The sequence below is a fragment of the Saccostrea cucullata genome, unplaced genomic scaffold (genome assembly GCF_032062105.1).
Source record: "Saccostrea cucullata isolate Sc308-1 unplaced genomic scaffold, CSIRO_AGI_Scuc_v1 ctg14359, whole genome shotgun sequence".
In the NCBI taxonomy this organism is placed as follows: Eukaryota; Metazoa; Mollusca; class Bivalvia; order Ostreida; family Ostreidae; genus Saccostrea; species Saccostrea cuccullata.
The window spans coordinates 1-23974 of NW_026926464.1; the positions used below are offsets into that span (position 1 = coordinate 1).

The following is a 23974-nucleotide window of genomic DNA, read 5'->3' on the forward strand; positions in this document are numbered from 1 at the left end:
TTTTTACCCTGGTAGGGATGATCATAATTGTTTACAAGAGTGGTAAACACTTTCAAGTAAATATGAAGAAAAAATTACACAAGCAGAAACATAGATGTTATTAATGGCTCTGGACAAAAGTTGTAAGAAAAACATCAAAGACTTTGAATCTTTATAATTCATAGACTTTTTAATTCATTGCAGATTAAAATTATTTTTTTTCTCAACTAAGTACATGTATATACACAATAAGAACACCAAGTTTACATGTAAAATTCAAGTTCTGACTGCTTCCTGATATATAACATTCACTTCAAAAATTAGAATGAAGTTGAACTTTGATCTATGACATAGCACAATGTTGCATATTTGAAAAAAAATACCTCTTTGAGTAGACACCATCATCCTTAACTGGCAAAGAAGATTTACAAAACAAAATAACAGTTTCCAAAATAACATTTAGAAGATTTGATATGCCTCTATACATGGTATTCAAATTTTGAAATATAATTCGTAAAATTAAGGAATATTGACCTTGACCTTTGAGTTATTGTAATGTACAGTAATTCTATGTTTTATGTATTCCTGCAAGTGACATCTAATACAAATTTTCCAAGCATGATTATGTGACTTATGTAACAAATTGATCTTAGAGATTAACATCAGAATGAAATTCCCTGAAACATTGTTCACTACACAAGTGTTTGTTACACCCTTTACAACCATAAACTGTCTCCTTTCTTTTCTTTTTTCAGTGTTTGGTACACCATTTGCAGGTTGAACTTGGGCGATCCAGTTTGCGACACGTCATGAATCATTAGTAGATGGATGTGCATAGTATCTAATTTTGGTACCAAAGCTGCTCTCAGTGGTGTCTAACTCTGTGGTTTCTTCTCCTTTCTGGTGTTCTCCTGAACTTCACTGTCACTGGAACTGGAACTACTCGAGCTGCTGGAACTGCTGGTTGAATCTGATCTTTTTCTCATCTTACTGTCCTTCCTCTTGACCGCTACTCTTTCTTCTTTCTCCTTATCACCTCCTTCTTTCCCTACTTCCTCTCCTCCCTTGTCATATTTCTTTTTGTAGTATATGTATTAAGTAATCCGGAAATTATATTTCCGTGTTCTAGAAATCCGGATCTTATAGTTCTGTGCATGTTTTGGTTTTCACACTTAGTTAAAAATAAACGAGTTAAACTACACGTGTTTTCATTGTCTCAACGACATTCTGCAACACCGAGATCCTGTATCGATTCATCACCACCACAACTTAACAACTGGCGACGAGGATGGGATTATACAGCCTATTGCACATAGTAAATGGGCTACTCCCATAGTCCCAGCCATTAAGAAGAATGGAAACGTCAGACTGTGTGGTGATTACAAAGTAACAGTAAATCCTGTAATGTGCGTCGACAAATACCCTCTTCCCAAAATTGAGGACATCTTTGCAACCCTAGCTGGTGGAAAGAATTTCTCAAAGCTGGACTTAACACAAGCGTATCATCACATGGAACTAGATGAAGATTCGCAGGATCTACTCGTCATAAACACTCATAAGGGCCTGTTTAAATACAAGCGACTTCCGTACGGAATATCATCCGCTCCAGCTCTATGGCAACGCACAATTGAGCAAGTACTACAGAATATACCATCAACGCAAGTGATCATTGATGACATTATTGTTACTGGTCGCAATGATGAGGAACACTTACACAACTTGAAACTTGTACTGGACCGTCTACAATCCTATGGACTACATGTAAACCTTCAGAAATGTGAATTTTTCCAAACTAAGGTGAGCTAAGATCGATGCTAGAGGCCTACACAAGTCACCTTACAAAATTGAGGCTGTCAAAGATGCCCAGCGGCCTAAGAATGTTTCGCAACTTAGGTCATTTCTAGTGAACTATTACCATCAATTCTTAAACAATCTTTCCATTAAAGCAGGACCACTTATTGAACTCCTTAACAAAGGAACTAAATGGGGATGGAATTCCAAGCGAGATAGGGCCTTTAATGAAATAAAGGACGCCATTTTCTCCGACAAGGTTCTGTGCCACTATGATGCCAAGCTGCCCTTGAAACTAACCGCAGATGCTTCGCCTTACGGAATGTGGTCTGTACTTTCCCATGTGTTTCCAGATGGCTCCGAAAGACCCATAGCATATGCGTCGCGCACACTGAACCTGGCAGAGAAGGCTTATTCACAGAATGACAAAGAGGCACTTGCTCTCTACTGGGGTGTGAGAAAGTTCAATTCGTACCTTTCTGGACATAAATTTACACTTGTCATAGACCACAAACCCTTGCTGAGCATCTTCAATCCGAAGAGGTCTCTTTCTGTGATGACAGCAGCACGTCTCCAGCGATACGCTGTATTCTTATCAGGATACCAGTATGACATTGAATTTCGTGGAACCAAGTCTCATGGTAATGCTGACGCACTGTCGCGTGTACCACTACCCACAGTTAATCAACCACATGATGGAAAGGATCCTATTGATTTGTTCTACAACAGACATTTCGATGACTTACCTGTTACCTGTGTGCAAATTCGTAGGGAAACACAGCGTGACCCAGTTCTGAGTCAAGTCCTAGACTTTGTGGTACGAGAACATTTTCCTCAAGACTGTGATGAACAGTTAAAGCCCTACTACAATCGCAGAGATGAACTCAACGTTTACCAAGGATGTGTTACCTGGGGAAATCGTGTGATCATCCCAAACATTTTACGTGAAAAAGTAATGACAGAGCTGCATTCTGGCCACATTGGTATTGCCAAAGTGAAAGCAGTAGCCAGATCTTATGTATAATGGCCCAAAGTTGATGAAGCCATTGAGGAAGTCTGCAAGGCTTGTTCTGGATGTAAGCGTGTGCAGAACACACCTTCCAATGCACCTGTGCACCCATGGAATTTCCCGCCAAAGGCATGGCATCGCTTACACATAGATTTCGCCAGACCTTTTCACAACGCCATGTTCCTCATAGCTGTGGATGCGTTCTCGAAATGGCCGAAATTGATAATTGAAATTGAGATGAGGAGTACCACAAGTAATACGACAATTAACACCTTACGGACCTTATTCGCACGACAGGGAATACCTGCTGAAATAGTGTCCGACAATGGACCACAGTTCCGTTCGGAGGAATTCCATCAGTTTATGGAGTCGAATGCAATCAGACATATAACCTCTTCTCCATTCCACCCGCGCACAAATGGCCAAGCTGAAAGGTTCGTTTAGTCCTTTAAAAAGGCAATGAAATCCGCATCTGCGTGCATAAACAAGAAACTGAACTCACTCCTATGTAAATACAGAATTACTCCACAAGGAACTACTAATGAGTCACCATCTATTCTGTTGTATGGCCGAAATATCCGTACTAGGCTTGACATCATGAAACCGGATGTAGCCACTACAGTATTGCACAAACAATATGGTTCTACAGCACTACGGAAATGTGATTCGAGAATCTCAGATGGGCAGAATCTCAGAATAGCAACTGAAGCCTACTGAAACTAAAAAGTATCGTTACACTGACGTTTTATTGAATTTTACGTTGGTTTCCGTTTTGCGGAAACTATTAGGAAACAAACCAAATAGTTCCAGTATACAGAAACCCTACAGAATCTTGCTTAAACTATTATATAGTTTCCGCATTGCGGAAACCATACAGGAAACTTCAACTCCAAGTTTCAGCAAGGTTTCCATATAGTTTCAGTTTTGCGGAAACGGGACTTTCCACCCAGTGAAGAATATCTACATTGTAGGTCAAGTTTTTTTTTTTTTGGACAGCCATTTTGGACAGAGGTATGTCCCTTGGACTTAAATAAATTCCAATAATATGCCGTTTCCGTTCATATGTTATGTCCCTTGGGCGTAGAATAATTCTAAAGATTTGCTGTTCCGTTCATTTTCTTCGCAAAGGTTGCATATATTGAAATGAAATTTGGTATACAGATTTAACATGGCGCGGATACCATTGACAAATTATATAAGAATTCTAGCACATACAGGTGATCTGATATCCCTGGACTAATTGCAAAATTTAATTAAAATTTTTATTAACAAGGTAATTGAGCATTTCCCAATTAAACATATTAGATGTCAAATTAATTTTTCTTACCATGGCCTTAAGACTGACATGACTAAAATATGCAAGAATGTAGTCTGTTTGCTGGGCGACCCTCTAGAGAATACTTATACCCACCGCTTGAAAAGTGGGAGGGTATATAGTAATCGGTATGTCCGTCCGTCCGTCTGTTACGCTTTGGGGTACCCATCTCTTATCCGATACTCCTCTTATACTACTGAGTGAAATTTAATGAAACTTTCACAGAATCTTTATTACATATTGCTACTGTGCACCTCGTACTTTACTTTTTTATTCGACACGTATTTTAGGTTCTCCATAGCAAACCATGGACATTGCCATTATATTCTTACCTATGACGTCACATATGGCGGTTTCTGAATAACATTAGATACGACGAGTTATTCCTCCTTACACATAACCGTAAAACAATATATAGCAAAAGATAGACATTATGAGAGGCGGGGGTATCATTTAGTGAGCTCATTGCTCACAGTACCTCTAGTTTTCACTCGAATTGAGACACCGCCACATTATCATAAGCGTCCCAAGCTTATTTTGGACTCCACCTCCACCTAAAAGGTGTTTTCTATACCTCAACCACTGAAAAAATACTACGATAACTTGCCATTGGAAGGCTGCATATTTATACATGCTTGTCAGAAAGTGGAAGACAGAAGGAACAAGAGATGTTTGTAAAAAAAATTGACCTAGATATTTCATGATAAATCTGTATACTGAATTTTTATTTCGCTAAATTTGCAATCTTTCCCATCAAAATGAACCGAAACTGCAAATAATTTTAATTGTTTGAAGTCCAAGGGACATAAGTATCCAAACTGGCTCTATCGTACCCAAAACAGAATTTGACCTAGAAATTTTTCTGAGAATTCTGCATAGCAAATTTCATTTCAGTAGGTGAAACCTCTTCAAAGAAAATTAATGGAAACTGCAAATAATTGCAAATTTTCGAAGTCCAAGGGGCATAACTCTTTCCTAATTAACTCGATCGTATCCAAAGCATAAATTGATCTAGATATTCTTATGATAAATCTGTATACCAAATTTCATTTCAGTATGTGCAACCTCTGCAGAGAAAATGAACGGAAAATGCAAATAATTGGATTTTTTTCTAAGACCAAGGGTTGACCGCGTGGTAATATCGTCTGCTTTAGAGTCGCGAAGTAAGATGTTCTTACAAGCAAAAAAAAAAGTTTCTAATTTCAGTCTTTTCCTCTCCCTTTAAAATTAAACAATCTCGATTTTGGTTACTTTCAAATTAAGAAAAGTACATTCATCATTTTCACCGTTATTTATTTTACTTTCAACGATATTTATTTTATTTTTTAAGAAGATTAACAAAAAAAATTGGAAACTAATAGATACATTTTTAATGAAAGCTTGTATTGAAGACCTGTCAATTATTACATTCGATCTGGGGGATGTAAAAATACTTGTAAGCATCTTAACTGTTCTGAATTCCTTTCAAATTTATAATAATACAAATATCATATGAACAATTTATAAGCTTAATACAATATTAAAGAAATAAAACTTCGTTTGCTGTAATCATAAATCATCTTGAAGAAGCGTGTTTCCTGAAAAACCATATCCAACATATTCACCATGTCCATAGATAAGAAGTCCGAAAGGTGTATGATTTGATGATTGTATCGTAAGTTCACCTGGCGTTACACTCAATGTTAAAACCGTGAAGTTACCACTTGCTGCAGTTATTGAACTTTCATAAACTTTATTTGATTGCAAAATTGACGTTCCATTTGTTAGTATTCCGGACACAGCGCCAGAATTTATTGTAATGGATATGTAATTGGTAGAGTAGCCGTATGGGATAGGTACCTTGTAGTAATCAATGTACTGATGAATACCTGGAACAATTGTCATGTATGGGTCTCCATTATTTGTGGTTGCTGAAGCGACACTTACACTGGTTACAAGAACAGGGCCCTCAGATTCAATTAAACAAGTCTGATTAGTATAAATTGATATTTCTTGCGAATTTCCTGTATGCAAAGTTAAGCCGCCTGAAGTTGTGGAATTTATTTTATAAGTTAGATTTGTGTCCTTTCCAGCTGTAATCCGGACAACTGTTATTCGATCTTCGGCATGGGAAGGCAAAATGAATACATTATCAAGAGTCAAAAATGGAGGCACTTGCTCTACAAGATGATCGCATGCCCCGCGTGACATAAACTTTGTGCACTCGTCTCCAGAAAATACAGCCACGGGTGTAGAAGAGTTTAGTAGCGTTCCAGTCAGGTCTGTAGTATGAGCAATCTGAAAGGTTTCGAACTTGTCCAACCGCAAATTAAAAACATCACCATTTCTAAAAGTATTTCCCTCAATGTTAAAGGGAATATCTACTGCCATTTTGAAAAGAATCGTTATTTCTGTGTTGTCTTCCAACGATGCAACTGCAATTTGACTTTGACGCGAATCTGGTGGCATTGTTACGACAATATGATAAGTCCCAAGTTTGTGGACTGGAATAATGGCGGCAGAATCGGCACTATTCTGCGCAAAATCCTCAATAAATACCGAAATATCGCGAGACGTTTCGAGCAAAATAGCCTTTTGTTCCACACTGTTTTGAATCAACTCAATTGCGTTCGGTAGAGAGATTTGATGCGGAGAACTTGCATTAGTAGAGCGATCAATCAACATTTTCAAAGATGGGTCAAGGTGCTCAGAAGTTGTAATATTCAATTCAAAATCGTTTTCAGCTGTGACATATATAGATTTCTTTGCGCTTGCAAGGTTTTTTGTGAAAAGGATCACGAATTGTTTCCCCCTCACACCTAGAAAATAACAAACAAAACGTAACTATATAAAATTAACGATTAAGCAAGACTTTCCAAAAATACAACTAGAGGTATTGTGAGCAATGAGCTCACTAAATGATACCTCTGCCTCCCATATGGTTATAATGGCAAAGTCCATGTTTTGCTGTGGCCGGAAAACCAAAAATATGTGTCGGATCAAAAAGTAGAATAGGAGGTGCAGAATTCTGGAAATTTATGTAATAAACAAAGATTCTGTGAAAGTTCTCATTAAATGTCATTCAGTGGTAAGCGGATTAGAAATGGTTCACCCCAAAGCGTAACGGACGGACGGAGGACATACCGACTACTATATACCCTCCGGCTTTTCAAGCGGGGGGTATAATAAAAATACAGACAGACGGAGCAAATGGAATATCCTCTACTTTCAGGGAAGGTGGAAGTCAAAGTGTTATTTCGGCTTAAAACTACTTGTAAAGGTTTTATACATCAAGAATTTGTAAAAAGACATATAGAAACAACTATTAATTTTTTCCCTTCAGATTATATAAGATAAAAGGGGACAAATTATTTTACTGAAATCATTCTTGGAAGAATAGATTGATTGATAAAGCTGGATTCTAGACATGCACGATAAACTTATTAATAATAGACCTAGAACGGGATATGTTTTTAAAGAAGATTTCAATATACAAATACCTTAAGTACGCTTCCTGCTAAAAATCTTATAATCTTGAGAGTGGTAAGTGTGTTAAAAAAATAGGTAAAATATATTTTGTTAAATAGGTTAATCGAATTATTATAAGATTATTTCATTCAACGATGTCCGTTGATTAAGAAATGATGTGTTTGGAAATTAATCCAACTTGAAACGTATAGAATGTTGAGTAATTTTGTAAATTCGAGGAAATATCTCTATCATGTCTCCAATAGAAAAATGAACTATTTGTAATATTATATGCTTTTTTAAAAACAATAATCTGTTATAATTACTATCTCTTTGTTTATTTTGTTAACTCTTAATTTGCAGAACTTGCATTGATAAACAATTATGGAACTCCAAAATTTTAATTTTAATTTTGCTGAACTTGCTGTGATTTCCTACCTTGTTTTGCACTCGGTTGCCAAAATATTGCAAACACAGTTCCATAGTGTTGTAAAAAAATCTATTAAAAGGGTTTATTTTACGTTTAAAATAGGGTTGATTCCGAGTTTGATAAAAGCTACCACCAGATGAAAGGTACACAGCTGTTAAACAACATGCAGGTCAAAGTAAACTTCTTTCTTCAATTTTCGTTCAATAACTTACGTATCGAAGTCCACAGTTAGCGATTAAAACTGACGCCGCTAAAATAAGCATAAATTAGCACCGCGCTAAAAACTCCGCTATCAGGTTTAATCAAAAGGCAGTAATTAAAAATAATAGATGATCATTTAAAAACAAACCCTAAAGTGAAAATGAAGTTTAATACGTCCAGAAATTTAAAAAAAATTGTATATTAAAAATTCAGGCTTAACAAACTTGGTTGCTATAAAAATGCAAATCCATGAGGAGGAAAAAAATTTGAACCAGCCACAGCAGTAATTAAAATTTTTCCATAGGGAATTTTCCCTGGGTGTCTTGTTTGTTTGTTTGCATGTTTTTTAATGTCCCCTTTGAGAATATATTTCACTCATATGATGAAGCTGCACACTTTTTCCCATGCTCGGGACCTTATCGCCCGAGTTGCGCAGTGGTTAGAGCGTCTGCTCTTGCGCCGCGGAGTAAGGAATCGATCTTGACGTTGCAAATTCGAATCCCACAGAGGGACGTGGAGACCGGTCCATCGGATAGGACCGTATAAGCCGAGGTTCCGTGTTGCAGTAGTTGCTGACAGGAAAAAATCCCTCTCTGGCTCTAAGTGCAGAGGAAAGAACAAAATTGGCAGCTCTCCACCGGCAAGTGGTGGCGTCTCATTTACTAGTATTTGATAAGAATTTCGAGACACTGGTCTCCAAGTCCAACATTCAATATTGGGATTCGAACCCGCGACGTAAGGATCAACTCCTTACTTCGCGACTTTAGAGCAGACCCTCTTAGCACTGCGCCAAGCGGTCGTTTGATATGAATTGATAGACAAAGAAACATAATTACTGCAGTGAAATATATGTCACTTCACTGACCTGATGTCGGTATTGTTGTGGTGGTAGAAAATTGCGTTGTTGTTTCTAAGGTTCCTTGTTGAATGGTTTGTTTATTATCTTTAAAAGAAGTATATTACTAGTAGTTAAAAAAGATTAACCGAACGTGTAATCTAAAGAAATATATATAGTTTCATACATTTAAACATTCCTGTTGTCTGATGTTTAAAGATATTTGTGTTTACGTTTGCGAGCAGTTAATTGTATTATTGAATTGAAATTTTCATAAAATTTTCATTTTTAATGATTGTAGAAGAAAAAAGGGGAAAAAATCAATAGAAGAATAGAAACTTGCAAATTGAACTGTTCTGTTCATTTTTTTGGTAATGTTTAAAATAATCCTGAATAAAACAACATGCATATTACATATCATACCTTTGATCAACACGAAAGATAACCCAGCGGAAACGCCAATGGACGCGATAAGAAACAACACTACAACCAATAAAAGCCAAAGTCTTCGTCGCGGTTGTTTTTCATTTTGCTGTTTTTCCTGACATATTGTATTGTCTATCTTTATAATGTACTTGTAAAATAAAAAAAAATATATATATATTAAACAAAGTATAAAAAGCAGAAACTACTATATACATATACAGTGTATAACCTAATCTTCGTTGGATAATAAATGAAAGCTGTTTTGAAATGCTTTAATTGGCAAAATCTGGCTATACAATACAGTGCTATTGCATAAGCATTGTTATTGCATTTAAAATCAGAAGTCTGTCGAGACTGTAGCTCTACTGGTTTATACTTAAAACAAAGGAAGAAAAAAGTAGCAGTTGGGACTGGAGACTTTAAATCAGCAATAAATAGAAAAATGATCCTTGCCACTCATCAAAATAAAAACCAATGCACAGAATTATGTATCTTAGTATAGTCTACTTGTGTGCCAAGTTATACTGAAATGATCGGACCAAAACTGTAGGAGGAGTAGCATTTTGAAAGAATTTCACAGACATTTCTATTTATAGTAACCATGGCAACACCGTTCATTGAAATCAAAAACCGATGCACAGAATTATGTATCTTAGTGTAGTGTACTTGTTTGCCTAGTTATATCAAAATCAGACCAAAACTGTAGGAGGAGTAGCATTTTGAAAGAATTTCACAGAAATTTTCATTTTTAGTAACCACGGCAACACCGTTTATCAAAATCAAAAACCGATGCACAGAATTATGTATCTTAGTGTAGTCTACTTGTGTGCCAACTTATACTGAAATCGGACCAAATCTGTAGGAGGATTAGCAGTTTGAAAGAATTTCACAGAAATTTCTATTTCTAGTAACCACGGCAACACCGTTCATCGAAATCAAAAAACCGATGCACAGAATCATGTATCTTAGTGTAGTCTACTTGTGTGCCAAGTTATATTGAAATCGGACCAAAACTGTAGGAGGAGTAGCATTTTGAAGTAGCATTTTTTTTTGTTTAAAAAAGAATTTCACAGAAATTTCTATTTTTAGTAACCACGGCAACACCGTTCATTGAAATCAAAAACCGATGCACAGAACTGTGTATCTTAGTGTAGTCTACTTGTGTGCAAAGTTATATTGAAATCGGACCAAAACTGTAGGAGGAGTAGCATTTTGAATAATTGTTGACAGACAGACGGACGGACGACGGACGCATTACTATCGCATAAGCTCTTCTGGTCTCTGACCAGTAGAGCTAAAAATGATAGAAATAGGTATTTGTGAAATAATGACACTCATGTTTGTTTGCTTATGATAATGTTTCTCATTGGCAAATTAAACTCCAGTGTTAAGTTCATGAGAATAAATCGTTTATTTCCTTAAAAAAAGAGTCTGGTCTTCATACCTTCATATTTGCAGTTCTAGATGTGTTCTTCATTGGAATTTGAAATAAAGCAGCGTCCTGCTACAACAAGATAATTATTTTTAATTAAACACAATTTTGCTACCTGTAAATTAATCACGAGACCCAAACTAAACGAAAGCAATCCCTTAAGAGCCAAACAACAAGAAAGTAGTCCTAGCTGGCGAAGTTAATTTTATTGGCAGAGCTAATTTTTTACTGAGCTAACACGTAGTGTTAACGATGTCATTTTATGCAGGCAACTGAAGTTTCCTGTCTTTTTCTTTTTTTTAAAGGAAAAAACAGTGTATATATTTTAATACTTTTCGCATCTTCAACTATGAAGAATTCATAAATAAAACATTTAAACAAAGAAAAATAATAAAACATAGTTAATAGTTGATACTGAATACCGTAAACGTCAATAGAAATTTAATAACGTAATTAGACTTTAAGTTAATTTTTTTGAAGCGGCGAAAAGCTTGTATTATACAAATATATTTATAGAGCAGTCCTATAGCGGTACCTAAATTTTGAGTTCAAAGACATTTTGAGACTCCTAGATGCCCATGGCTTTTGTCTGGTCCGTATTTAAGATATAAAGTATATTTTGAGATGTAGATCGGGTATGTCACGTGATCAAAACTCGAAGGGCTTTCTGGGACTTCTTGATGCCCGCTTTGTCTGGTTCGTATTTAAGAAATAACGTATTTCTTTTTTAGTTTTACTGGAAAGTAAAAGAGGTTGGTCACGTGATCATTTCCCATAAAGAGGGGTTTTAAGGAAGATTTGATAATGTGCCAACCCGTTTACATCACAATAAAACGCAATAAAATGATACCTTATTACAGATATATACCGATTTATTACTAAGAGTATGGTATTAAAGTTTTAAACTCATGAATGATTTTTATTTCAAAACTCAACACTATAAATTGAATGTGTTGTACACTTCCATCACTTATGACATCACAATGAAATTACGTAGATCATTTATGACTAAACAATCAATTCATGATCCCATGAGGAACTTGTTTAACGCAGGTTTAAAAACGCCTTGCTGCCTGACGTCACGGCATCAGGCTCTATAGGGATTGATATTTGCATGATCCAAAAGTAATAGATCATACCTAGAGAGCTAGATTTTGTGCAAGTTGATTTACATTGATAAGATCATGACTTTTCCTGGATTGTACATTGTGTGATTGGATGTGCCAACTTCTATGGAATTAAACAAGTTGCTGTCCTTTAAAACAGGACTGCAATACGTGGACCATATGCATATATTTCTAACCGAAATTCCATTTAAGAAAATTTCTAGGTGTAGTGAATATTCATGTAGGTATGTTCAGATTTTCTACAACACCCCTGTCAACGCGCGATCGACAACGCTAATGCGATCGGCAACACCGATCGTTAAATTCAACTACATTAGGAAGATGGGGTTAAATAAAACAATATTTTGTCATATTTCTTCGCGATTTTGCTTCAAAATTTCTGACTTTTGAGGTGCAACTAGACATGTTTTTCACTATGAAAGTCCTTTGGGCATTAAAAATCATCATATCTTTTGTTAAGTTAAGTTTTCCTTGAACAGAATTGTCCTAACGTTACACATGAAGCTCGTTTAAGTGGTATTTCTTACCTTATTACGTATACCCCACAGTCTAAAAGGCACACATGCAATATTCTAAATGGGTAAATCATAGATGTTTCCAATTTGAAGTTCGTCATCAGTCAGAGAGCGTCAAAATAACGGTTTGAAGTGAACACATGGCAAAAGTTTTGGCGATCGGCAACGACTCTATATGCGATCGTACAACGAAGAAAAATAAGATAAACATGCGATCGTGCAATTTTAAATTTATAAAATACTTTTAATGAAATACAGTAATAGATAACCATGTGTAATGGTCGGAAAGTTTGTCGAAATAGAACGGGACACGAACATTTGATTTTCGAGAGGGAGAAAGTGAATTTAACTGACGTTCTAGACTATTAGTTGAATAATGTCCACATTTTAAGAGAATTGAAAACTCCATGGAACCCTTAAGCTTGCAAAATTGTCACTTGAGTATTTAAAAAAAAAAAAATACCGACAAAGTCTATTACCGACTGAAATAGAATCATTTATCAATGAAAACATCGGTTAAATTTGTAAAAAACACAGGAAAGGCATTTAAATAAATTGCATTTTTAGCTTCTACAAACAAAAAACCCCAAAAAATAAGAAAAATAAGTAGATAAAATTAAACAAGAGGCCTATGGGCCACATCGCTCACCTGAGCACCAAGGGTAGGACTAGTATAAAATGGCTTTTTATTGTAAAGTTTAAATCCAAAAGTAGTCCCATGACCAATCATGGATTTGCTATTTTTTAGAAAATGATTGAGAAGAAGATTTTTAAAGAATTTTCCTATATATTTCTATGTAAAACTTTGGTCGGACATTTTGGCCCCGCCCTACCCCCGGGGGTCATGATTTGAACAAACTTGAATCTACACTACCTGAACATGCTTCCATATAAATATGATGAATCATGGCTTTGTCATTCTTGAGAAGAAGATTTTTAAAGAATTTTCCTATATATCTATGTAAAACCTTGGTTGGCCATTTTGGCCCCGCCCTACCCCCGGGGGTCATGATTTGAACAAACTTGAATCTACACTGCCTGAGCATGCTTCCATATATATATGATGAATTATGGCTTTGTCATTCTTGAGAAGAAGATTTTTAAAGAATTTTCCTATATATTTCTATGTAAAACATTGGTCGGCCATTTTGGCCCCGCCCTACCCCCCGGGGTCATGATTTGAACAAACTTGAATCTACACTACCTGAGCATGCTTTCATATAAATATGATGAATCATGGCTTTGTCATTCTTGAGAAGAAGATTTTTTAAGAATTTTCCTATATTTCTATGTAAAACCTTGGTTGGCCATTTTGGCCCCGCCCTACCCCCGGGGGGTCATGATTTGAACAAACTTGAATCTACACTACCTGAGCATGCTTCCATATATATATGATGAATTATGGCTTTGTCATTCTTGAGAAGAAGATTTTTAAAGAATTTTCCTATATATTTCTATGTAAAACATTGGTCGGCCATTTTGGCCCCGCCCTACCCCCCGGGGTCATGATTTGAACAAACTTGAATCTACACTACCTGAGCATGCTTCCATATAAATATGATGAATTATGGCTTAGTCATTCTTGAGAAGAAGATTTTTAAAGAATTTTTCTATAGATTTCTATGTAAAACTTTGGTCGGCCATTTTGGCCCCGCCCTACTCCCGGGGGTCATGATTTGAACAAACTTGAATCTACACTACCTGAGCATGTTTCTATATAAATATGATGAAAAATGGCTTTGTCATTCTTGAGAAGAAGATTTTTAAAGAATTTTCCTATATATATTTCTATGTAAAACTTTGGTCGGCCATTTTGGCCCCGCCCTACCCCCGGGGGTCATGATTTGAACAAACTTGAATCTACACTACCTGAGCATGTTTCCATATAAATATGATGAATTATGGCTTAGTCATTCTTGAGAAGAAGATTTTTAAAGAATTTTCCTATATATTTCTATGTAAAACTTTGGTCGCCCATTTTGGCCCCGCCCTTACCCGGGGGGTCATGATTTGAACAAACTTGAATCTACACTACCTGAGGATGTTTCCCCATAAGTTTCATCTTTCCTTGCACAGTGGTTCTAGATCTTGAGAAGAAGATTTTTAAAATATACCACTAAATTTTCATTAATTCCCAATTATCTCCCCTTGAATTTTCCTATAGATTTCTATGTAAAACTTTGGTCGGCCATTTTGGCCCCGCCCTACTCCCGGGGGTCATGATTTGAACAAACTTGAATCTACACTACCTGAGCATGCTTCCATATAAATATGATGAATAATGGCTTTGTCATTCTTGAGAAGAAGATTTTTAAAGAATTTTCCTATATATATTTCTATGTAAAACTTTGGTCGGCCATTTTGGCCCCGCCCTACCCCCGGGGGTCATGATTTGAACAAACTTGAATCTACACTACCTGAGCATGTTTCCATATAAATATGATGAATTATGGCTTAGTCATTCTTGAGAAGAAGATTTTTAAAGAATTTTCCTATATATTTCTATGTAAAACTTTGGTCGCCCATTTTGGCCCCGCCCTTACCCGGGGGGTCATGATTTGAACAAACTTGAATCTACACTACCTGAGGATGTTTCCCCATAAGTTTCATCTTTCCTTGCACAGTGGTTCTAGATCTTGAGAAGAAGATTTTTAAAATATACCACTAAATTTTCATTAATTCCCAATTATCTCCCCTTGAATAAGGGCGTGGCCCTTCATTTGAACAAACTTGAATCCCCTTCACCCAAGGATACTTTGTGGCAAGTTTGGTTGAAATTGGCTCAGTGGTTCTTGAGAAGAAGTCGAAAATGTGAAAAGTTTACAGAGAGACAGACGGACAGACAGACGGACGCCGGACAAAATGTGATCAGAAAAGCTCACTTGAGCCTTCGGCTCAGGTGAGCTAAAAAAATGTTCTGTATGAATATTTTAAGCGAATTACAGGCACGCAATACATGCAATTTTAACTCTTGAAAGGAATAAAAGCGTTAGATTTTAATTTTTTAAGGATCCCGATGGTCATTTATTTACATGTAAGTTTTAAACAAGAGAAATAAACTAACCTTTGTAAGGCAGACTGCTTGACAAAAGCTGAGAAAATGTTCTTTATATACTTTGAAACAAGGAAGAAAAATTAATACACTATTAATGGAATAATGTGAGAGAGTCAATAGAAGTTTTTTATTCGCTTAACAGTTTTCAAGAGTTGCGTTCCTTTTATAGTGACTTGAACTTTGACCTTCATATGTTTAGGGCTTTAGCTATTTTTGTCAATATCTGTCAGTATATCATACAATACCAAGGAAGTTCTTACCTAGTATGAACATAAACTAAAGAAAACAAAGTCTGTGAGCCGATGCCTTGTAGTAATACCTTCGCTTCGATATAAAATTTCGAACGTGCAGACGCACGTACAGGCAGGAAGTAAACGTTGGATTCGCATAAAATTAATCCCGCCATAAGATATGCCTAAGAAAAAAAAATGCCAAAATTTCAAGCATCTGCAATTTCTAGTTGCTTAGATAACTGTCACGAACGCACGGACAAACAGGAAGTTGACATCAGATTCATACAAAAATGAGTCCCATCATACGGCATGCCAAAACAAAGAGTGTTAAAATTTCAAGAATCTAAAGAGTAGCTGCTTAGGAATGTTCGACGATATTTTGTTACGAACAGACACACACATACGTAAAACGATTTATATATACCCTCTCTCTTTCAGAGAGGGAGTACATTGTATAAATATTTTTTTTATTTATTTTTTTTTTTTGCAAGATTATTCAGTTTTCAATTAATGCAACAATTCAAACACCACAATGAGCTAAAGAGTTTAAGGAATAAAATTTGGCTACTTTTCTGAAGAAAAAAATCAGGAAAAATAATGTGAACTGAAAAAATTTAACGATAGAAATATTATCATTTACATGTAACATCAACGTAAAAAGAGCTTAATATCTGACATTCGTAAAGTAAATGTCTAAACACGTGCAGTTTGCTCCTTTTATCAAAATAATCAACCTTTTCCTTACTTTTACGAATAAAGTTTTCGAAAAGCATATTTTGTCATTATTATTTATAAACATGATAAAAGGACAGAAACTTCTGATAAACAAGGTTCTCTTTTGTGTGTGTGTGTGAGAGGTAGGGTGTGTGTTTGTGAGTGTTTTTGGTCATAATTCCTGCTTCCTCTATCATTTTTTTTTTCAGGAGATTTCCTAAGTACATTACAACTGCTGTTTTTGGCGCTCTACAGCGTCATCTCTATTGTCTTTTATATACCCTCTTAAATTTCTTTTCAATTTCTTTGATTTTAATTAAATTCCTAATTTTGATATTTTTACATACACATTTGTTTTGCATTAAGCGTTAAGCATTTCTACAAATTGGATTTAATATAAAGTTAATTCACGCACATTCCGAACAACTCTCTCGTAGATATAAAATAAGCTTAAAGCAGAAAGGTTAAAAATGTCACCTTATATACTTATCACCATCTAGAGGGCACTTTAGTTGACAGGTGATTGAGGTGTAAATTTAGATATCATTTTAAGAAGGGATTAAATTATGTGAAAGTTGTTCAGTAACAAAATCACACGAACCATTGATATTGACAAAAGTTGTTAAGTGGGGTAAAATGAAGAATGCAAACCAGGAAGACTTCTATTTACCCCTGTAGTACTTAACAATTCTAAACTAATAAAGAATTTCAGAATTTTAATACATTAAGGCTTTCTTCATTTCAAATTTATTTTGTATATTGAAATATTTCCTATTTTGGTTCAAACTTCTACACTTTCAAATTTCCAAACAGATTTTAAAATTTCGAAATTTTAGCTTTTTAAATATTCAAAATTCAATTTACCAAAACGATTTTAGTTTTTTAAACTTTTATAAAAAGTTTTTAATTTATCGATTTTTAGAATGTTTACGCTTTTTCGTATTTTATAATTATAATAAAAAATAATTCAAATTTCTTAAGGTCAAGATCTAGTAAATGAAAGATGCCTACAAATTTCTCAAATTTGAGGCATAAATTTCTCTAATAATGCTTTATAACTTTAGCTTGGTCGAATAAGGTGATTCGGGTCATACATGTAATTTGTAGGTAAAAAAGATGAAAAACCATATTTTAAACCGTCATTTTTAATCACAGGAGTTCGCGTACCCATCAATTTTACCGAAATTTTTAGTTAATAAAAAAAAATAAATACATGATTCCTATATAATAACACAAGGAGTGCAACGCATTTTTGGTCACCGGGGAACCCCTCGCTTAATATGAAGGCCGACAAACAATCAATTTTCAATCGAAAATTATGAAACACAAACCAATCTTTTCGGAAGGGACCATTCCTTGTGTCTTTTAATGCATATCATTTCAAAATCATGTTTAACAGCAGCAGCGGTGACGTTTCTCCACGATTTCGCTCAAATATTCGTGTGCGCGATGCCATTACTGGACGCGTCCATCAGGAGCTAATTTAGATGATTGCTAATCTAGATGATTGAGGTCATATGCGAAAAGAAACCAGTAGATATTCAAGAAAATTTAAAACAGGAAGGGGACGGCATTGCGGATACGGGGCTGTGGATAAAGAGCAAATTGCAAGGGGGAACACACTAGAGCAAGTATATTCAATGACTTACTGTACTGTATTTTACTGGTAAAAAAAAAAGGATTTTAATTTTTACCCTACCCTCTTCAAGTTAACGAGGCTGGGGGGTGGCAGCCATTTTCAGATCTCCATATAAAGATATACAAAACTGATCAAATTTTAAAACTAAAATGTATAAATTTTTTCTTTGCCAAATGATAGTTGACAGCTTAAGATACCGTATCTAAAAAAATAAGTTAAATCTTGTGGTTAATTTATGGTTAATTTGTTGACCCCCCAGCCTCCTTAATTTTGGGAAAAAAAATTCTGAATTAAAATACATGTTCTATATTGTTATATCTCCTTATGTCCCATGAAACTCAACTTTTAGAAATGCTTTTGACACTTTTTTATTCTCGTAGAATAACGCATAAAGAGTGCTAGCTAGGGTCTGTTATACATTATGTTTAAAATAGATTACAAGTATTTAATAATTTAATGCATGTACTACATGCACACGAGTGAGTAATTAAGTTCCATTAACCAATTTTGTAGAAATTAAATTCCTCCAAAGGTTGCGCTCCAAGTCAGTAAAACGCTTAATTAAAAAGAGCATGAAATTGAAAGTAAGAACAAGAAGATTGAAGGGTAAATAATTTCTGGCCATAATATTTTGAACCCCCCTCCCTCTAGAATTAAAAGGGGAGAGGGACTCAATATTTTATGGCCATAATATTTGGAACCAATTAAATTAATATGGAGGGCGCAAATCCAGCACTTGATCAATCCTTGAGTACACCCCCCCGGAGCTTATACGTCAACTTAGTAAATACTTCCCCAATATATACATACATGTACTTATGAAATGGCATCTTGTTTGTTTAAATTTGTCAAAACAACAAATGAATATTGACCATGAAAGCTCGCTTGAACATAGAGCGTATTTTAATTAAGTAAGAGTAATGTTTTTTTTTAACTGAAGTAGCATATTCTCAAAGTGTACAATTGTTCAATGATCTTGTCTTTCTCCCTTGCTGAAGATTTCGTAGCCAAAATTGAAAATACATCGACTTTGGTTAGAAACCTACTATCCCACGGATATTTAAAACCAGAAGTCCCTGTCGAGACTGAAGCTCTACTGGTTTGTACTTATAGCAAAGGAAGAGAAAAGTACTTAAGCTTTTGGGAATTGAAACTTTACAACATGTACAGCAATAAATAGAATAATGATCCTTGATAAAATCTCTTTATGTTCTTAGTGTAGTCTACTTGTGTGCCAAGTATATTGAAATCAGACCAAAACTGTAAGAGGAGTAGCATTTTGAACGAATTTCACAGAAATTTCTATTTTTAGTAACCACAGCAACACCGTTCATCGAAATCAAAAACCGATATACAGAATTATGTATCTTAGTGTAGTATACTTGTGTGCCAAGTTATATTGAAATTAGACCAAAACTGTAGGAGGAGAAGCATTTTGAAAAATTGTTTACAGACAGACGGACGGACGCCGGACGCATTACTATCGCATAAGCTCTTCTGGTCTCTGACCAGTAGAGCTAAAAAATAAAAAAACCCTCTGTCTAATGCCCCACAAATTTAAACAGTAAAATTTCATTGCTTACATCGCATGCTAATGTTTTCCATATTTTATTTATATTTCACAACAGGCAAACAAGTACTATTTACCCGATCGTATCTAAAGGTAAAATCTTTATCTCTGGTTACTTGTGTATGATTGTTCAATCACGACATATTTTTGTTCCTTTTGGGTAAATGGACCGCCCGTAATGACGTCGCTGACAACGGTTGCACTCCTTGTGTTATTATTATAGGTATTAAGTATTTTTTTAATATACTGAAAATTTCGGTAAAATTGGTAGGTATACTCGAACTCCCGTGTTTTCAATAAAAAATCAAAAAAATCAGTCATTAATTTGGTAGGTTTTTTTTCATTCCGACAATGGAAATGTATTCAGATTGCCTACAGTCTCTTAGAAAACGGTAATTTGTATGTTCATGGTCTCCTCTTTAAAATCATACCAAATTTACAACAGGTATCGGGATTACTTTTCATATGATATATGATTTCAAATTCAATTCCATGAATATACCCTATTTTCTACATAATTCTGCTAAAGCCGTAAAGGACGGGAAAAAAGAAAGTTAAAATTGATTATGACGTCATAATGGATTTAGCTCCAAAAATTTAGTCTTAAGCCATTTACAAGATCTTGACCTTAATTATAACTTTAATTTCAGCACGAAATAAATGAAAAAAAAAATAGAACTTTTAATCAAACACTCAAATTTTGAATAACTAAAATTTTTTTCTCACATTTTTAGGTTTAGAATTTGACTAATGTACTTAAATATCACATTAAAAATACTTCGAATTTTGAAACATGTACAGTCATTGGACATAATTATTCGCCACCCTGTATGCAAATGGCACCGTGTTTTTGCTTAGAAAACGAAAGTGGGGGTTTCGCGCTAGAAATAGAAAAAAAAAAAAAGATTTCACCTTCTTATAATAGCTACCGTGTCAAACAACTAAAAATCATTATTTTAAAAGATAGCAATTCCTTGACTATTGACTTTCTTTATGTTAAAGTTAATTACATACATTTCTCATAAATTGAGAAAATAATATAAAACAAAACAAATCTACCTTCATGAATTGGTTTTTTTCTGACGGTATAAAGGAAACACAGTGACATTATATTCATTGTACAGGACTCTGTAAATATAACTGTATGCATGAAAATTTTACGAAGTATCATTTCCATGAAAAAAAAGAAAAAACGTTTGAGAGAGTCTTACTTTCATTCAGGATCAGAATTTTACACAAAATATTGCTTCGTTTTATGTATCTTTTTAAAATTCCTTAAACGTTTCTAATTGCTGAATTCGCTAAAATGTCCCCACGCACAAAATTTCGAGGTTAGCAATTAGAAGGGATCTTACGGAGGTTAAATATTTCTCCTCTGTCTCCATGTTAAAATTTTTACACCAGGCTTCTAACCATCATCTGTACTGTCTTCATTGAGTAGTAATGCGTCCGCCAGGGGGCGTACGTGATACCCTTAGCAAATATGGTCGTGTTTCCCGCCAAGTAAAGACCATTAGGGTTTGCACAATGGCATCTGTTATGCCACCAACCGGAAGTGAACGACACTGCACAGATACCGAGAGTTTTATTATCATTATCTTGATCCAGCGTCGAAAACTTCATATTATCTATTGGATTTCCAGTTCCAGTAAAGCAATCACCTTTAGAGAAATAAAATAATACCATTGAATTATTTTTTAACTGTTAAATGATATGGGGTTTATGAAATTCACAATAGCGTGCATATAATGCATCTTAGTTTTGCAGAAGATAGGAAATTTAAGGGAGATTAAAAGTATTAAAGGAGAGTATATATACATATCGTATAAATTTAACTTAAGTACCTTTCAGTAGCTGTAAATCGTAATTCAAAACTTGACTACGATCTTAAAATATATAACGTGCTTTTAAAAAAAAACTCAAACCTCACTATTGGGAATTGGAAGGGACCAAGATTAAACTTAGAGATATTATAGAATGAATTCAAGTGTACAGGGGGAAAATAAAGAAAAAAAATTGTTGTCGCCAAATTCTTCTGACACATTCTAGGTATTCGAGATAACTTTGTTCGTTTTTCGAGATAAAGAAGTTAAACTGTAGTTGTTTCAAACTGTTCGTTGTTTAACATCCCTCTCGAGGACATGACACCATTCAATCACACATCATCTGTATAGAAATACAATACTTTACCTATGTTTCCTGAAAACCCAGATAAAGATATTTGATATTTTGATGTTTCATTTCCAAGAGAGATATTGCTGTATCTCACAAAGCGTGTCTGATCATCGAAATCACTCATGTCCATCCGTAGCTCGTATGGACCCTGACTCAGTAAGTGATACAGCTTCTCATTGCCTAAAACAATATAAAAGTACTGAAAGTACTGAAAGTCGGGCTTTAATTGCTCAAATACATTCTCTAATCCGAAATTATATATCATATTCATGCAACTCATATGATCCCTGACTCAGTAAGTGGTACAGTTTCCCATTGCCTAAAACAATATCAAAGTACTGAAAGTACTGAAACCCGGGCCTAAGTTGTTCAAGTACATGCTCTAATCCAAAATTATATATCATATACATGTAACTCGTATGATCTCTGACTCAGTATGTGGTAAAGTTTCTCACGGCCTTAACAAATTATGAGCTGCTTTTATAATAATTTAATTTTGCTGTCAAGATGTGCTTTTATGATAAAGTTGTTTGTAATTTAAATATTTATGATCATTATTAGACAAAATCAATGAATAAAATTGTTTTGAGGGGAAAGATTTGTTAAACTTCTTCGAAGATTCCGGTAAGATAAATAATGATTGTTTAACAATAAACCCAATACATACAATGAAAGAAACTGAGAGTGCTCTCAATAATACCTTTCTGGAAATAAAATTAGGACAATTAATAATTCAATATATTTAATTGATGAAAATTTTATTCCACACTGTTATAACTTGTATTTAAATAAAAATATTGATTTTTTACACTTAATTTAAAGTTCTGCAAACAGAATACAGTCCTTTGTAAAATCTTGAGAAAGCGCTGCCTACTTTATTGATTTCATTCTAAAGCTGATAGATACATTTAATATATTTATCTTAATGTCTTATTAACTTATTTAACAAATTTATAATTAAAAACCCACCAAACCAAAATTCCGCTGTTAAGTTTCCGAATCCGTTTTTGTATTCCTCCCAAGTTCTGTAAAAATCTTCAGATCCGTCTATTCGACGCTGAAAAACCTTTGAATATACAGCACAAAATAACATTCGATGAACACGAGTAATTAATAAACTACAATTTTATAAAAACATTTGTGAAAAGACACACACCAATTAGTCGAATCAACTTATCGACAGTTTCAAAACTTTAATATTGCAAGAGGCATAAGAAGCTGAATTGAAATTAATATAGGATTTTAAGAACAATTTAATAAATTGAAAGTATAATTTGATAAACTGAAAGTACACTTTGATAAGTTGAAAGTACAACTTGAGGAATTGAAAGTACAATTTGTGGAAATGAAAGTACAATTTGAGGAATTAAATAAACAATTTGATAAATTAAAAGTACTATTCAATACATATAATTTTTACCGTCCAGCCCCCTCCATCAACTTCCATTTCACAAAATGCAGTAACGTGACCGAGAGCTGGGATAATTATTCCATATAATCCACTGGACAATTCCGATGATAATTGTCTGCAATCTTTCGGATAACTATCTAAAATAATAAGAAAAAATATCAATTCACATTTTTAGCTCTACTGGTCAGAGACCAGAAGAGCTTATGCAATAGTACTGCGTCCGTCAGTCTGTCTGTCTGTAAACAATTCTTCAAAAATTTTACTCCTCTTTGGTCTGATTTCAATATAACTTGGTACATGTACACAAGTAGACTACACTAAGATACATAATTCTGTATATCTGTTTTTGACTTCGATGAACGGTGTTGCCATAGTTACTAAAAATAGAATTTTCTGTGAAATACTTTAAAAATGCTACTCCTTCTATAGTTTTCGTCTAATTTCAGTATAATTAGGCACACAAGTAGACTACAATCGCAACTTCTCGGGCCTTTCCGACTATAGCGGAAAAACGACCTCGAATGTATATGGTAGACGCCATGACAACCCTCCCTTTTCATGATGATTGAAATAAATGCATGGAGACTTTTATCTGTGGAATATGGAGTTTAACTATATTCAATGTAATGATATTACCTAGAATATACTATAGAAGGGACTTCTAACTCCG

At 34.6% G+C, this 23974-nt stretch overlaps 4 protein-coding genes and 1 long non-coding RNA gene across 5 annotated transcripts; 2 read left to right on the forward strand and 3 right to left on the reverse strand.

Moving 5' to 3' along the window:
• The first annotated feature begins 1383 nt into the window (after nt 1-1383).
• On the forward strand, nt 1384-2794 carry LOC134271740 (uncharacterized protein K02A2.6-like). Its single transcript, XM_062753956.1, has 2 exons — nt 1384-1756; nt 1926-2794. The coding sequence occupies exons 1-2, from the start codon at nt 1384-1386 to the stop codon at nt 2792-2794; spliced, it is 1242 nt and encodes a 413-aa protein (XP_062609940.1).
• Nucleotides 2795-2956: 162 nt separating this feature from the next.
• LOC134271745 (uncharacterized protein K02A2.6-like) lies at nt 2957-3496 on the forward strand. Its single transcript, XM_062753959.1, has 2 exons — nt 2957-3213; nt 3298-3496. Exons 1-2 carry the CDS (start codon nt 2957-2959, stop codon nt 3494-3496), a joined length of 456 nt encoding a protein of 151 aa, XP_062609943.1.
• Nucleotides 3497-5638: 2142 nt separating this feature from the next.
• On the reverse strand, nt 5639-6888 carry LOC134271741 (IgGFc-binding protein-like). Its single transcript, XM_062753957.1, has one exon. The coding sequence runs from the start codon at nt 6756-6758 to the stop codon at nt 5643-5645; it is 1116 nt and encodes a 371-aa protein (XP_062609941.1). The 5' UTR covers nt 6759-6888; the 3' UTR covers nt 5639-5642.
• Nucleotides 6889-9046: 2158 nt separating this feature from the next.
• On the reverse strand, nt 9047-10916 carry LOC134271743 (uncharacterized). The gene is made up of 3 exons (XR_009993079.1): nt 10878-10916; nt 9431-9581; nt 9047-9115 (listed from the first exon to the last, which is right to left on the reverse strand). It is a non-coding gene; the product is annotated as an uncharacterized LOC134271743 (long non-coding RNA).
• A 10191-nt stretch (nt 10917-21107) lies between these two features.
• LOC134271744 (ficolin-2-like) lies at nt 21108-23421 on the reverse strand. The gene is made up of 4 exons (XM_062753958.1): nt 23314-23421; nt 22863-22959; nt 21909-22073; nt 21108-21379 (listed from the first exon to the last, which is right to left on the reverse strand). Exons 1-4 carry the CDS (start codon nt 23338-23340, stop codon nt 21114-21116), a joined length of 555 nt encoding a protein of 184 aa, XP_062609942.1. The 5' UTR covers nt 23341-23421; the 3' UTR covers nt 21108-21113.
• Between the last annotated feature and the right edge of the window lie 553 nt (nt 23422-23974).

Coding starts and splice junctions, on each gene's coding strand:
- LOC134271745 (XM_062753959.1), top strand. CDS start 2,957: ATGTTCCTCATAGCTGTGGATGCGTTCTCGAAATGGCCGAAATTGATA. Junction 3,214..3,297: donor ACAAATGGCCAAGCTGAAAG/GTTCGTTTAGTC, acceptor ATGTAAATACAG/AATTACTCCACAAGGAACTA.
- LOC134271740 (XM_062753956.1), top strand. CDS start 1,384: ATGTGCGTCGACAAATACCCTCTTCCCAAAATTGAGGACATCTTTGCA. Junction 1,757..1,925: donor ACATGTAAACCTTCAGAAAT/GTGAATTTTTCC, acceptor TTTCCATTAAAG/CAGGACCACTTATTGAACTC.
- LOC134271744 (XM_062753958.1), bottom strand. CDS start 23,340: ATGGAAGTTGATGGAGGGGGCTGGACG. Junction 22,074..22,862: donor AACAGCGGAATTTTGGTTTG/GTGGGTTTTTAA, acceptor ATATTGTTTTAG/GCAATGAGAAGCTGTATCAC. Junction 21,380..21,908: donor TGGGTTTTCAGGAAACATAG/GTAAAGTATTGT, acceptor ATTTCTCTAAAG/GTGATTGCTTTACTGGAACT.
- LOC134271741 (XM_062753957.1), bottom strand. CDS start 6,758: ATGTTGATTGATCGCTCTACTAATGCAAGTTCTCCGCATCAAATCTCT.